Source organism: Heteronotia binoei, chromosome 21 (assembly GCF_032191835.1).
Source record: "Heteronotia binoei isolate CCM8104 ecotype False Entrance Well chromosome 21, APGP_CSIRO_Hbin_v1, whole genome shotgun sequence".
Taxonomy (NCBI): domain Eukaryota; kingdom Metazoa; phylum Chordata; class Lepidosauria; order Squamata; family Gekkonidae; genus Heteronotia; species Heteronotia binoei.
In genome coordinates, this window is record NC_083243.1 from 90,769,353 (window position 1) to 90,785,699 (window position 16,347).

The window sequence follows — 16,347 nt, forward strand, 5'->3', positions numbered from 1 at the left end:
AGGTAGACACCAGGCAAGCCTCATGGAAGAGGGAATTACAAAGGCATAGAAAGCCCTTCCTCAGGTCTCCACCTCCAAATCTCCAGGAATTTCCCAGCCCAGAGGTGCCAACCCAACATCCTTCTCAGGCTACACCACCAATTTTCCAGGAATTTCCTAACCTGGAGCAGGCAATGCTAAGTGTAGCATGGAGGAATAATCTGACTTCCCCAAGCCAGCTTCAGTTCCTCCTCATTATTAACAAAAGGGAAAGGACAGATGTCTCATAAGCAAATATTATTCCACTGCCTGATGAATAAAATTAGGATCCCCTTAGCTGGATTGCCAGTGAGCTACTGGCATCCAGCTGGAGATTGGGGAGCATGGTGGGGGGGACCTTACCCCTTAGGTTGATCAGAGTAGATATGCTAGTAGCTTGAACTGAGCTTTTGTCATACTGGTCAGCTCTGTCTAGAAATAAGCTAGTTTCTGATTGGCCATTGTAAATCCAGAACCTTTACTTGATTATCCCAAATAATAATTAGTCTGTGTTCTAAGATACACTTTTGTTTTTTTGTTTTTTTACTTTTTTGTATTTTATAATTTACAAGTACGGAACCCACAAGGACTTGCGGGATGCTCCTCTGTTTCCTGTCTTACTCTCTAAACACTATTTAGTCTTTTCTTCCCTCTTGGCAATTTTTCTCCTTTCCCTGCTTCCTTTTCTTTTCCCACCCACCAATCTACTCTGATCCTTAGTTTTCAGCTTTAGATAATTTATTTATACCATGCCTTCCTTCCCAGTCAGGATCCAGAAAAACATACATCATTATTCCCTCCTTGGTTTTATCCTCACAACAGCCCTATAAGATTGGTTAGGCAGACAGACAGTGACTGTCCAAGGTCACACATCAAGCTTCAATGGCAAAGCAGAGATTCAAACCTGGGTCTCCCTTATTGTAGTTTGAAACTGTAACCATTATACCATACTGACTTTTGTAAGGTGATTTCTAAAGAATAATAATAAACTTTTTATTTATACCCCGCCCTCCCCGCCTAGGCAGGCTCAGGGCGGCTAACAAGACATGGTAAAACCATGATACAAATAAAACAATATATAATATAATTAATAATTTAAACAGTAAAACCAATAAAACAATATGACATTATAATACAATCAAATTATGTGTAAGATGGCTCGGTGTTATTGATCTTATCAAGAGTTCCGTCTTTAAAAGCTAGCTGGAAGAGGGCAGTTTTGCAGGCCCTACGGAACTGGTTAAGATTCCGTAGGGCCCGCACCTCTTCCGGCAGTTGATTCCACCATTGGGGGGCCTTTGTAGAGAACGCCTGTTCTCTAGTAGTTTTAAATTTGGTTTCTTTTGGCCCAGGGATTTCGAGAAGATTTTTTGAGCTTGATCGCAGTGCTCTCTGGGGAACATATGGAGAACAGTAGTGAGCTTGCAAGCCTGCATGGGTGAATCATGCAAGTTGCATGTTAGCAAGTTGCCAGTGACTATTGCCAGGCCAGGCCACAATGAGTCCCTCCTCAAAGGCCAAAATAGCCCTTTCTCCTGTCTTTTAATAACTAAAGACAAGCCTTGAAGGCTGGTAATATTGTTGTGGTTGCCTAGCAACCCCAAAATGACCACTGAGATTTTTAAAGCTATAGGTGCTGTTTCTATTATTTTGGGGAGTTTTTACCTGCAACATTTTTTTTCAGATTTCAGAACTTTTGGCAAACCTGGGGGCTATTATTATTGTTGTTGTGGTTGTTGTTTAAATTTATGAATCGCCTCATCCTGGCCAACGCTGGGCTCTAGACGATGTGCAACAATAAAATACAAATAACCATCAATAAAATCAGTTAGCTTAAAACAAATTTCAACCCAATGACATATGTTATAACTTGCTACCAATCTGTTTTCTAGATTCTGTATCAGAGGCAGGGGACCCTCCCCCTCAGGGGATACGGGGTGCCAGCCTGGCAACCATTGCTGTCCTCAAGCAAAAGCCTGGCAGAACAACTCTGCTTTACAGGCCCTGCGGAACTGTAAAAGATCCTGCAGGGCCCTGGTGTCTTCCAGGAGAGCATTCCACCAGGTTGGGGCCAGGACTGAAAAAGTCCTGGCCCCCATTAAGGACAGCTGGACCTCTTTAGCACCAGGGATCACCAGGAGATTGCGACTTATAGAGCATAATGCTCTTCCAGGAACATAGTGGAGGAGGTGGTCCCTAGGTATATCAGTCCCAGACCACTCAAGGCCTTAAAGGTCATAACCAGAACCTTGAATCTGACTTGGTACTCAACCAGAAGCCAGTGTAGTTGGCACAACATAGGTAGAATATGTGCCATCTGTGGCATTCCTCTCAGGACTCGTGCTGCCGCATTCTGGACCTGTTGGAGTTTCCAGATCAAAGTCAAGGGTAGGCCAACACAGAGCAAGTTACAGTAGTCTAACTTGGAGGTGACCACTGCATGGATTACAGTGGCTAGGTCTGAGTGAGGCAGGAGGGGAGCCAGCTGCCTAGCTTGTTGTAGCTGAAAGAACGTCGTTTTAGCAATATGTGTGATCTGGGCCTCCATTGAGGCATCTAAGGTCACTCCCAGGCTTTTGACAGTTGGCTCTGGTGTTAATAGCATCCCATCAAGAACAGGCAGTCTGCTCTTCAGCCCTGGTCCTCCCAGCCCCAGAACCTCCACTTTTGAAGGGTTCAGTTTCAACCTGCTCTGCTTTAGCCAGCCCACCATGGCTTCCAAACTCTCAGGAGATGATGGAACCAAAGCTGATTGGTCCCCCAACAGCAAATAAATCTGAGTGTCATCTGCATATTGATGACGCCCTGGCCCAAAGCACCGTACCAGCTGGGCAAGGGGGCGCATGTAGATGTTTAACAGCATTGGGGGAAGGAGTGCCCTTTGAGGGACCCCACAGACCAGCAGGTATCTCGAGGACACAACCTTCCCTTGCTCCACCCTCTGCTTCATCTGTGTAGAAATGAGGAGAGCCATTGTAAGGCCAACCCACATATTCCCACATTGGCAAGGCGGTGATCCTTCAGGTTTGTAGAAGGATCTGGCTTGTCTGTATCCACAGATGGGAGCAAGCGAATGAGATATATTGATTCTCTGAGCTGCCTTGGAAGGGAAGCCATGAAGGAGCTAGAAAAGATTATTAAGTGTAAGGATGTGTTGCTCGTGACCAAGATCAAGATCATTTATGCCACAGTATTCTCCATTATTATGTATAGATGTGAAAGTTGGACAATGAAGAAAGCTGACAGGAAGAAAAGTGGTGTTTGAGAAGTTTTACTGATACCATGGATCACCAAAAATACAAATAAGAAAGATCTAGATCAAATAAAGCCTGAACTCTCCCTAGAAGCTAAAATGATTAAACTGAGGCTGTTGTATTTTGGTCACATTATGAGAAGATAAGAGTCACTAGAAAAGATAATGATGCAAGCAAAATGTAAAGGCAACAGGAAAAGGGGCAGACCCAACATGAGTTGGATTGACTTGAACAAGCAAGCCACAGCCTTCAGTTTGCAAAATCTGGGCAAGGTTTTCAATGATAGGATGTTTTGGAGGACATTAATTCATAGTGTCGCCATAAGTTGGAAGCAGCTTGATGACACTTAACAAACAAACACAAGCTGCCTTGAGCCCCAGATGTTCCCTCTAAACTTAGTTAGTGTGTGCTAGCTCACAGATTTTTAGTCTCTAGCTCACACATTTTTGTGTTAGCTCAGGAAGGATGACCCCAGAGCACACTAATTTGTGCAGTAGCTCACAATTTTAATGCCAGTGGCTCACAACTTTTAAGACCAGTAGCTCACAAAGTAGAATTTTTGCTCACAAGACTCTGCAGCTTAGAGGGAACATTGTGTGGGAGATAAACAAATTATATGTAAAATAAATAAACAGACTGTGGGAAACAGCATTCTCATAGTCACCATAACTGCTCACTTTCCACAAAATGCAAAGCCACAGTTGTCAGTCTCTTTAAGCCCCATTTTACCTTATCTTTTCTTTTAGGTGGATTATGGGGACTTGGATCGACCAACAACATCAAGCCCTGGGGGGTCATCACATTCCAAAATGCAGCATCTTCTCCAGCAGGTGCTAGACAAATGCTATCCCAAGCGTTACAAGCACCAGGCTACTAGTGAGCAGATAAGGTAAACTAAATATGCCTGCTTGTATTCTGTGATGTGAAGCTTGTACTGAAAATGAAATACTGTATAGCCCATTTGTATTATACATTATACTGGAAAAAACCCGTCCCATACACTCCAACACAACACAATTAAAAATAGGGGCATTCCTGTGCATGATTGGCTGGGGCTAAGAGCAGAGTAAAACAGCCCCACAGCAAAACTCAGTGGCCTATGGCAGAGCTAATGCAGCCATAAGTGGGGACTAAAAGGACATTCCCTGCAAAATTTAGTGACAACTCCAACTGGCTTTTCTTTTCCTTTAACAGTCAGCCCGTCTCCTTCTAGTTGTCTTCATGGTCTGCTAGCTTCTAAACTGAGCTCTGTTTTATGAATATTAGGCTGCTGAATTTTTGTTCAATGCAGTTTTACGCCCCTACCTTTTTTGTGGTTTATTATTGATCATTTTAATGTTGCTGTTGTTATGGATCGTTTTCTTCTCACCAAGAAAACGCCAAAAACACGGAGGTCAGCAGCAAGCAAGTTTTATTCGGAATAAATATCTGCCAGCATGGAGAGAAGGCACCCAGGGTGCAGTCTCTGAAGTCTGTGTCGCAGCACAGCTCAATTTAAGGCTCGCAATGCTACGCCCCTCTCTGTCCCTCCAGCCTATCCTGGCCGACGCAGAAGGCTCACATTCTACTATCAGACGCCAATTGTTCACCATATCCTTATACGGGCATACCTTGACCCTGTCTTTGCGCATGGCTAATGGCGGAAGAAGGAAATAACTATAAACGGCTTATCATGGCGCTTTTACGGCCAGGTATTTTTCCTTGGGTGTGGTGCACAAAAGACCTAACTGTTCCCACAACAATCCCCCCTTTTTCTTTTTCCTCCATCTCTTTTGGTCACCACTTATGTATTCTCTATCTCTACCATTATAGTCCCATATTCTCTTCCATCGGGTTTCACTCCCTCTTCCTTTCCCAAGAGGGAATATTGATGGATCTTCTTCGTGGTCTCTGTGTAGGCCCACACATGGATTATCCGCCAGGATCGAACCTGATCTCGGAGAAATCAAAGCAGTCTTGGAGCTTTAATTTTAACGTGCATATTATATATTATATATGTTATGTGTGTGTATATATATATATATATATATATATATATATATATATTACTATCCCTTTCTTCTATTTCGGCCTTTGTCCCTCTCCTTCCCCTCCCCCGCTCCTCTTCCCTGGGCGGATGGGAGGAAAAGACAAAATCACTTTCAAAAAGTGTGTTCAGTGCACCTCAAAAATTCCATCTACTGACGGTCATTCTTTATGCCTTTTCTGTCTGGGTGAGGCTCATCATACCAACACTTGCCTGCATTGTAGCCAGTTTGGGAAGCAAGCAAGAAAAAACTGCGCGGCTAGATTCAGAAGTCACTTGTTAGAGTGTTCACTGCACCCTACGATGTCCCATACATCAGGATCCCAAACCTCGCCATCTTCCCTATCTACTCAAAAGGGAGTGGCTCGACCGGCAGCTTCTGTGGCCTCGGTTCCCAGTAAGCCTAAGTCCAGGAAACATTCGAATAAGTCTGACAATTCTTTCCCTATGAAGAAAGCTTAAAGCACTTGGGGCTCTTTAGCTTGGAGAAATGACAACTGAGGGGTGAATGATAGAGGTTTACAAGATTATGCATGGGATAGAGAAGGCAGAGAAAGAAGTACTTTTCTCCCTTTCTCACAATACAAGACCTCGTGGGCACTCAATGAAATTGCTGAGCAGTTGGGTTAGAATGGATGAAAGGAAGTACTTCTTCACCCAAAGAGTTATTAACACATGGAATTCACTGCCACAGGAGGTGGTGGCAGCTACAAGCATAGACGGCTACAAGAGGGGATTCGATAAACATATGGAGCAGGGGTCCATCAGCAGCTATTAACCACAAGGTATAGATGGAACTCTCTGTCTGGGACAAGTGATGCTTTGTATTCTTGGTGCTTGTGTGGGGGTGGAGGGTGGGCAACAGTGAGAGGGCTTCTAGAATCCTGGACCCACTGGTGGACCTCCTGATGGGACCTGGGTTTTGGGCCACTGTGTGACAGAGTGTGGGACTGGATGGGCAATTGGCCTGAACCAACATGGCTTCTCTTATGTTCTTGCGGAAGGTTGTGTAATTAGGACAAGTAGAGATTAGTGAGTCTAGCAACAATCAACAATAAAACAGATACAGTCAATTAAAAAATTCAGAGCACAGCATCAAATTGTCCCACCTGGACAGTAGAATAAAATTCATCCTGCTTCTCATTAAGCCTCTGCTGAAATGTGATACATTTTCATAGAAAAAAGCAGACGCTTGTTATTTTATGAATGTCGCATCCAATAATAATATTTCCGAAATGTAATTCACTTTGTTGAACTTAGGTTATTGGCTTGTGAAATTTGGTAATTGGAATGTAAACGAAAGTCTGAGACGGTGAATCTATTATCCAAGATACAGTATTAACACAGTTGTTTTGTACTAGCCACATCTGAAGAAACTGTGATATTATTCCCACAGGCAGCTGGCTGATCAATTGATGGCAAAGTGGATGGTGCTGCAAGGGTGTTCTTCTCCAGAATGTGTCCGGATCTTTTTGACTGTGGCTCGGAAATGGCCCCTCTTTGGAGCCAAACTATTTACTGCTAAGGTAATTCTTTATGCTTAGTTAGTATTCCACAGAATATGTTCTAGAGTACTGATTTTTAAAAAGAGATCTTCCCACCCGGGGCTTTTTTGTAGGAAAAAGCCCAGCAGGAACTCATTTTCATATTAGGCCACACCCCTTGAGTCCAAGCCAGCCAGAACTGCGTTCCTGTGCATTCCTGCTGAAAAGAAAAAAAAAAGCTCAGTTCCCACCACTAGGGGATGCTAAGTCATCATAAATACCTTTGCAAGTTGTAATCAAAATTGCTTGCAACACAGCAACTCTAAAATAATTATTTTTTAAAAAAAAAACCTTTTGTCCAAGTTCTTTTCTTGTCTTTGACTCTTGCATTATTTATTAATAATTTTCATTTATAGTCTTTCTTTCTAGGACTCAATGCAAATTATATATATATATATATATCGGCATATTTAAAAGTTATATATACAGTCATTAAAACTAGATTACAAGATTACAGCTCAATGCAAAAACAACAGTATAATACAACAAACAATAAAAGCAAGACTAAATTGGAGAATAAAACTGGCATGATCCGTAGAATAAACACTGCTGTAGAACTGGGTTACAAAATAGAAACAACGTGAAAAATATATGCAATGAATGAAATTTGCCTAAAATTTCTCTCCAACATTAAAACTAGAACCCTGTTTCTATTATAACCCATTATATATATATATATATAGAGAGAGAGAGAGAGAGAGAGAGAGAGAAAGGAAGGGTGGGATTATAACCCTATATATATATATATATATATATAGCTAGTAAATCATGACTGAGCAGAAACTGAGAGCCCAAGCAGAATGTATACTTTCCACATTGTAAACCGCCATGTGCATCTGATTACTGACTGTTTCCCTCTGGGGTACAGCACAGTTGCAGTACTGCTGATAATATTGCTTGGGTTTCCAGGGAAAAGCAACAGCATGAAATTACAAAGGAATTGATGTGTGTTGTTATTTCTTCAGCCTGTCCTGCCTTCTCCCCTGGAAGACTGTCCATTGTGGATAGCTGTTAATGAAGATGGAATCAGTATGCTGGAATACAGCACTATGGTAAGAACTATTAGCAGACAAATATGACTACTTCTTTGCAGAAGCAATTTTCAAGAATCTGATGAGGTGGAGGTTTGAAATCTGTGATACTTTATTTACTCTTGAACATGGAACAGAACTACTGGCGTTTGTTTTTTAACTTGAAAAAATACATTGTTTCCTTTTACAGGAAAGACAGTGGGGTTAAACCAAGAGACAATTACAGAGTCTGGTTTTAGGAAGAAACTGTGTGTGTTGTTGTTACTATTACTATTATTATTATCTGTGGATAAAACCAGCTTTCAATCTAATAAAATCTAACTACTCCAAAATACAGTCTTGGATTATATGCATAAATAATATGCATATATAATATTTTAATGTGCTTTACGGTTATCTTGAGTTAAGAAATTCAGACAGAGAGATTAGTCAAAATTTTTCTAGAGTAAGGACCGATTAAATTTTTTAGTTTTTTCATGAAGGTCCATTCTCATATACAAAGATGTCCATACAATGTTGTGTGTCATGCTGTTGTTGTATGCCAAGTGAAGAAACAGATCTCCCTTTAGGGTCTATATGAGCTTATTTTGGGGGCACAATATGCATTAACAGGCTGTTTATTCATTCATTTATTTGAAATATGTATACACTGCCTTATCTCTGCAAAGTCAAGGCATCTAACAAAACTGCAAAAGCTGCAGGAGGCAGACACTGTAAGTGTTCATGAAGTTAAAAGCAAAAACCAGGTAAACAAATTTAAAAGCCGGTACACAGAGATAAACACAGCTTTGCCTTCCGCCAGAAGCCCTCTGATAAAAAACAGTCTTGCAGTCTCTTACAAGCACTCGGAATGTAGGGCAGCCTCCAGGGAATACCAGGGCCAGGATGCAGAGGCAGGCAACTATCAAGCCTCCTCTCTGAAATGTCCTAGCCCCACTGCGGTCACCAGAAGTTACCATGACTTCCAGACATGCAAGAACACGCATACATGTGCAACACACAAATACAAACCACCACCACCCAAAAAAACTCACACCTTTCTGCCAGGCTTGAACATGACGCTAACTTTTCCCAGTCTGGTAGAATAGGTAAATTGGGAGGGAGAGGGAAGTACCTTTTTAAAAATTCCATTGTATTGACATTACTTTAGAATGAGCATTAGCTGCCTGCATATGTACTTCTGCATCCTCTTAATACCTGTTCAACCAGTGTCTGTTGCAAAAAATACACAGGACTCCAGCTACACCTTAAATACATTCTGGCAGAAGCCAGTTTGGTGTGGTGGCTAAGTGCATAGACTCTATCAGGAGCATTTGACACAGTTGATTATGATCTAATGACCCACCGGCTTGATGACATAGGAGTTCAGGGGATTGCCTTACAGTGGTTCTCCTCCTTTCTCTATTGTCAGGGACAAAGGATGGCGCTTGGCGAGCAGACCTCCCCGCAACATCCTCTTGAATGTGGTGTGCTTAAGGAGCTATTCTCTCACCCATGTTGTTTAACACCTATATGTGCCCCCTTGCCCAGATTGCTTGAAGTTATGGGCTGGGTTGTCACTAGTATGCAGATCACACCCAGCTCTATCTGTTGATGGACGGCCATTCAGACTCTGCCACAGATCATCTGACCAGGGCCTGCTGGATGGTTGCAGTTAAGTCAGCTGAAGCTTAATCCATCTAAGATGGAGGTCCTGTGCTTGAGCCATGGGGGTTTAGTTGGGCATCCGGCTCCCAACCCTGGACACCTCTTGAAAGTGAAAAGCCTGAGAGTGATACTGGATGTCTCACTTTCCATGGAGGCCCAGATCACAGCAGTTGCTTGATCTGCCTTTTACTATCTTCGGCAGATTAGCACCCTACCTGTCCTCCCAGGACTTAGCTACAGCGATCCATGCGATGGTCACTTCCAGGCTGGACTACTGTAACTCGCTGTATGCAGGCTTGCCCTTGAAGCTGATCCGAAAACTCCAGCTGGTGCAAAATGCGGCAGCACGGCTGGTAACTGCATTGCCTCTATGGGCAAGCATCTAGCCAGTGCTGCACCAACTGCACTGGCTACCAATAGAGTACCGAATCCACTTCAAGGTTTTGGTCTTAATATTTAAAGCCTTACACGGCCTGGGACTGACATACCTGCGGGACCACCTTCCCCCATATGCGCCCCAGAGATCGCTGCATTCCAATTCGCAGCATCTTCAAACCGTCCCTGGCCCGAAGGATGTTCGACTTGCCTCAACCAAGGCCAGGGCCATTTTGGCCTTGGCCCCGGCCTGGTGGAATCAGCTCCCTGTGGAGATCCGGGCCCTACCTGATCTGATATCATTTCGTAAGGCCTGCAAAACAGAGCTATTTTGCCAAGCCTTCAGTTGAGGCAGCGAACATTCTTATTTCCATCTGCTTGGCCTCCCTTACCTGTCATGATGCTATATTCTTATCTTAATCTATTATTCCATCTCTGGGCCTACTGTTGTAGTGATATATAGAATGTGCCCAATGGAAACCACCACCTGTGACATATATGCCATTTGTTTTATTGTATTTTATGGGGTTTTTTGTAGTTTTAATTATTTTAATTTTTGTTGTTATCCACCCTGAGCCCATTTGCGAGACAGGGTGGAATACAAATTAACAAGAATAATAAATAAATAAATAATCTGGAAGAACCGGGTTTGATTCCCCACTTCTCCACATGCACCTGCTGGGTGACCTTGTGTCATGCAGCAGGGGCCTAGGAGGGCCTTCTACTGGCTGCCCCCACTCTGGTAAGAGTCTGCATGGGATGGTCCAGTGCACCCAACCACCCCTCTCTTCCTTCTTAGTAAATTACCTTTTAACTGTGACCAAGGAGACGTGAGGACCCAAGCAGTATAACAACAATTTATTTACTGTGCTCAAATAATAAGTGGGTAAAAACAATGAAATATATATACAGTAAAGGTGGGTGTACATAATCAAAAGCCCTGACGCAACTAACAACATTCCCTGTTCTAATACCAAACTCACCACCTCCCTTGGGTGAGGAATCTCTTCCTAGCTGCAAGCTCTCTAGACTACAGCCTGCCTCCAGCTTAGCCTTCCAGAGAGAACCTCCCAGTCTGCAGCCTTTTCAGGAAAGAACACACCCCATCTGTGCTTGGCCCTTTTATGTTTTCCTCCCAGGTCCCACCCCTCTCTGGGTTAGTTACCCTCCAAAACTTTGCCGCCCAATCAGAGGGATAGAAGGAATCCTGGGAAATGTAGGCTTTCTGTAGTAACTCCTAGCAAGGCTTCTTTGGAGCCTGTAGGCCTCACGAGGCCCAGGATCATGACATAGGGTTGCCAAGTCCAATTTAAGAAATATCTGGGGACTTTGGGGGTGGAGCCAGGAGACTCTGGGGATGGAGCCAGGAGACATTAGGGGTAGAGCCAAGATCAAGGCTGTGACAAGCATAACTGAACTCCAAAAGGAGTTCTGGCCATCACATTTAAAGGAGGCCAAATTAAAAACAACCAGGGAGCAGGCCTTCTCTATAAAGGCACCCCAATGGTGGAATCAGCTACCAGAAGAGGTGCAGGCCCTACGGGATCTTAACCAGTTCCGTAGGGCTTGCAAAACCGCCCTCTTCCAACTAGCCTTTTAAGATAAACCTGGAATTATCATCAAGCCATCTTGTATATACTGCAACGGTAGCACCTTTATACTGTTTTTAGATTGATGATTTTAATCTTAACTTATATATTGTATAATTTATATTGTTCTGTTTATTGACTGTATTATTTTGTTTTATTGTTATATCATGATACTTTATATCATGTCTTGTAAGCCGCCCTGAGCCTGCTTCGGCGGGGAGGGCGGGGTATAAATAAAAACTTATTATTATTATTTATTATTATTAAAGGGACGGCACACCTTTTCAGTGCCTGCCTTCCATAGGAAATAATGAAGGATAGGGGCACCTTCTTTTGGGGCTCATAGAATTGGACTCCCTGGTCCAATTGTTTTGAAACTTGGGGGATATTTTGGGAAGAGGCACTAGATGCCGTAATGAAAATTTGGTGCCTCTACCTCAAAAAACAGCTTCCCCAGAGCCCCAGATACCCACGGATCAATTCTTCATTATTTTCTATGGGAATAAATCTCCACAGGGAATAATAGAGTTCCCAGCAGACGTTTCCCTCCCCTCCCCCCGCTTTCTGACGACCCTGAAGCGGGGGGAGGGCCTCCAAACCAGGGGATCCCCTGCCCCCACCTGGGGATTGGCAACCCTATCATGACACCTTTGGTCAGCCACAGTTCTCGCAGAGCTGTTCTCTCAAGAGCAGTTCTCTGAGAGCTCTCTCAGCCCCACCTACCTCACCAGGATGTCTGCTGTGGATAGAGGAAAACAGAGTGATTGTAAGCTGCTCTGAGACTCCAAGTGAAGGGTGGGATATAAATCCAGTCGGTTCTTCTCTTCTTTTTTGTGGTAGATATGGATTCTAGTCTACAAAAGCTTTTGCTGAAATACAATCTTGTTATTCTTTAAGGTACAACTAGACTCTTGTTTAATTTTGCTCTGTGCCTTTTGTAAACAAACAGATTATTATAAAGTGACTATGGCCACGGTCACACTCACCATTAAATCCATCCCTAACCCGCCGCTATTATACCCCGCAGCTTTTTTACAACGAATTTCCTGATCAGACATCCCTCCATCCTTCAGTTCTAAGCAGTGTTGGTCCCGTCGCTGGTTGATCAGAGGTCTCAACCGGACCTCATTTTTTGAGATGGCATTTCACACTCGTGCAAGCGCAGTACATGGGATATTGTGCTTGGCTTTATTTTTTTAAAGGTGCCAGAAAAGGTGGGCGATCGCCCCCCCCCCCCCATTTAAACACCCTGAAAGGAAGGGGAAGCCTAGGAGTTCTCTTTGCTGTTTCTCCGCCTAGCGGGGAGACAGCAAAGGTGGGTGATCTTCCTCCCCCCCCATTTAAACCCCCCAACGTGGTGTTTAAATGGGGGGGGGAGCACGGCAACTCTCTTTGCTGTCTCTCCACCTGGCGGGGAGACAGCAAAGGTGGGTGTCCTTCCTCCCCCCCCATTTAAACACCCCGCCGTGGTTGATCAGAGGTCTCAACCGGACCTCATTTTTTGAGATGGCATTTCACACTCGTGCAAGCGCAGTACATGGGATATTGTGCTTGGCTTTATTTTTTTAAAGGTGCCAGAAAAGGTGGGCGATCGCCCCCCCCCCCCATTTAAACACCCGCCGTGGTGTTTAAATGGGCGGGAGCACGGCAACTCTCTTTGCTGTCTCTCTGCCTGGCAGGGGGACGGCAAAGGTGGCGTAATAATATGATTTGGAGTGGGCTCTCGCAGGGAAGTGGATGTGCGCTTGCAACGAGTTGGCTACAATGGAGCGTTCAAACATAGAAAGTACGTGTGGGAGTCGTCGGAAGCATTCTTATTCCGGATTTAATGTACTATCAAAAAAGTCCGCATCTCAGTCGTGGCAGTTCGGGACACAAACAAGCCAATGACCATTGCCAGATGCTGATGTTTGGACAACCGCATAAAATCTGACATGCATCTGGCTTTCATCCATGCCCGTCTCGTCAGTTTATGTGCATCTGACCTCGGCCTATTTGTCTTCAATAGGAAGCTTATCCTAAAGGACACATTGAATTTCACACTGCTCCTAGAAAGGGAAACACAAACCAATGTGATTTTAATATAAATATGAACATAATATAAAAGAACATGAATGGTTGTAGAAGTGAGAGTTTTACCCAAATTTCATGTTGGGAAACCACTTCATAGACCACCTTTCCATTTCAAGACTTAAAAAATACCCTTAGAAATGTGTACACAGGTGTGAATCTCTAGGCAGAAGAAAGTAACACATAAGCAAGTGTTAAACTTAGGTGTCCTAAGTATAGTTCCAACATTCTGTGTGGTGGTGAACATTTGCACTGATCTACTTGTACAGACAAGGCCAGATAACATGTAATTGGAGGGAATGGAGAATATCTTCTTCCATAGCAATTTGTTTTCCCCAATATCCTGTCTTTGTTTATATGCAGCACTTAAAACTATCTTACGCATTCTCCTCTGTGCTGACCTTTGGAGGGTTCCATGATAACTTTATGATTGTAATCCGCCAAGTGAAGGACAGGAATTCTGGGAAAATTACCCCTGAAAAACTGCTTTTTGCGATGGCAGCACCAATGGTGAGTATCAAGAACATTTCTTTTTTGTGGTAATGCTTAGACAATGGAATCCAGACAGACTGCTGGCATTTTTTTTTCTTTTCTGAACAAGAAGAGCAGAGAATGCCCTTCCAATATCCTTGGTATACCAAGTATTGCACAGTATACACAGGAGCCCTGAAATGCTGCTTCCTGATATCATTCAAAATATACCTTCCTGAGGTGATGAATAAGATTTTAATTTTGAAAGATATTAATTAGCCAGGAAGAAGCTTCAACCTGTGTTTTCAGTAATGAAAGATCTGCAAAGATGGCCTTGGAACTCTGTTCCTATCTTAGGTTGTAACCTGATTATCACTGCACAGAACCTTGATCCAGAACATTCTAGAGCTAAGCTTTTAGGGCACAAAATCCTCCCATTTTTAAATTGTCATGTCTCTTCACACAGATTACCCTCCTTCCCCACAACAGGAACAAACTCTTAAAAGGTAAAGGTATCCCCTGCACAACAGACTCTTATCTAGCACTTATTTTTGGAAGAACTGAATGGAGAGCTGCAACTCCTTTCCTCTGAGCACATGTGATGCTCAGGCTTTGGGGGCAGTGGGAGTCTAGAATGTTTTGAATTATGGTTGCAGAGTTAGAGCTTAGTGTTATAACTGCACTGATGACCATCAGTGGGACGGTGGCTCAGTGGTAGAGTATCTGTTTGGTAAGCAGAAGGTCCCAGGTTCAATCCCCGGCATCTCCAACTAAAAAGGATCCAGGCAAATAGGTGTGAAAAACCTCAGCTTAAGACCCTGGGGAGCCGCTGACAGTCTGAGTAGACAATACTGACTTTGAGGGACCGAGGGTCTGATTCAGTATAAGGCAGCTTCATGTGTTCATATGATCAGTTGCAAGTAAGCAACCTGTTCTTCCCCTGGGGGATGTAAAATTTGCCTCAAAATATCCAGAATAGAAATGGCATGTAAATCATTCATGCTTAGAATTGGGCAGAGGGCTTTGGGTAGGAGCTCATAGCTCAGTGGTAGGGCATATTAGTAAGATGTGCATATATACAATATCTCCTTAGCATCAGGCTCTAGCATCTCTGATTAAAGGATTCCAGATAACAAAGGAGGGAATACCGGTGTTTATGAAGGGCCGCGAGTACTTGGGAATGACAACACTGGGCTACTTGGGCCTGGCTCACTACTATATGGCTTTACCTTAAAGATTATCTCACAGAACGTCCAGTAAATTGAATGCTGTTGGAATATTTTTTCCCCTTTTCTCTCTTTCCTAATCCCTCAAGCAGATTGTTGAAGTGACTCTCCTTATTGCCAGTTATATTAACTACTGTTCAACTCCACGCCCTCCTACTCCAAGCATCAATTCAACATGGAGTACATCATCTGCTAAGAAGCTAATGAAAATTGAAAGTAGATGTTTCTTTCCTTCTCTGCCCCGAACCACTAAGGGGCCAACGCTGCTGTAAGGCCCATTTTCCTTTGCCAGACTGTGAATCAAGAACTACTGTGATTTCACTGCTTACCTGCCTGTGACCAGGCAGGCTGCAGGTCTACCTCCTTGGTAATGTACAGCATTCCTAGAGACTTGTTTAGTGTTAGACTCCTCCTACCTGCTAGATTAGGGGTAGGGTATCTATTTTGAACAGACTGTGCATCCTTTATAATTGTTTGTCCTACCTTCTACCTGCCTTAATAAGACCTGTATTGGTCAAGCCTCCTCACAGTCATGCCCAAATCTCTTCCTCTATGAATGGCTTCACAGATTTCCCCTTGATTGCACTGAAGCTGTTGACTTCATAGGCTGTTTACATACTAGTTCACATAGCTGCTGTCCCTAGCTTCTTGTGTTTTTGATGTTATGCCACATCTTATACCACAGTGCCTATTGTTAGAATCCACTTCTTTAATGTCCTTAGTGTAGTTGCCTACCCATCTCAGCCAGTAATTTATTTGTTCTGCTTGAGACAGCAAACTCTTCAGGAAAGTAGAACTGATCTTCAGTAGTCATCTCATGATCTTAACATCTGCATTTCTTTGATTACCCTTGTGAAAGTATTCCTATTTATCTGAGGTTTTAAAATTTTTCTGAACATTTTGGTTCTTTTCTTTACCTCTACTAAGTAGGGTAAATGAAATTATACTGTATTCCTTATAACATTATTTAAAGTGTATTGTTAGCAGAATGGTGCTTTGATCACATAAGTGCAGACATTATTATAAATGTCAAGCAGCCTGGCTAAGGTATGTAGTGAGGAACTCCAGGAGTAATATGGTGGTGTTTTTAAAGAGA

The 16,347-nt window shown here is 43.2% G+C and overlaps 1 protein-coding gene across 1 annotated transcript in view; it reads left to right on the forward strand.

Moving 5' to 3' along the window:
* The window catches only part of PLEKHH1 (pleckstrin homology, MyTH4 and FERM domain containing H1), a 117,328-nt gene extending 101,619 nt beyond the window's left edge, over positions 1 to 15,709 (forward strand). The window contains exons 25-29 of the mRNA XM_060263235.1: positions 4,019 to 4,161; positions 6,695 to 6,824; positions 7,808 to 7,894; positions 13,918 to 14,064; positions 15,344 to 15,709. Coding sequence (XP_060119218.1) covers positions 4,019 to 4,161; positions 6,695 to 6,824; positions 7,808 to 7,894; positions 13,918 to 14,064; positions 15,344 to 15,523 — 687 coding nt within the window. The 3' untranslated portion in view covers positions 15,524 to 15,709. The remainder of the gene's footprint in view (positions 1 to 4,018; positions 4,162 to 6,694; positions 6,825 to 7,807; positions 7,895 to 13,917; positions 14,065 to 15,343) is intronic.
* Positions 15,710 to 16,347: the final 638 nt, after the last annotated feature.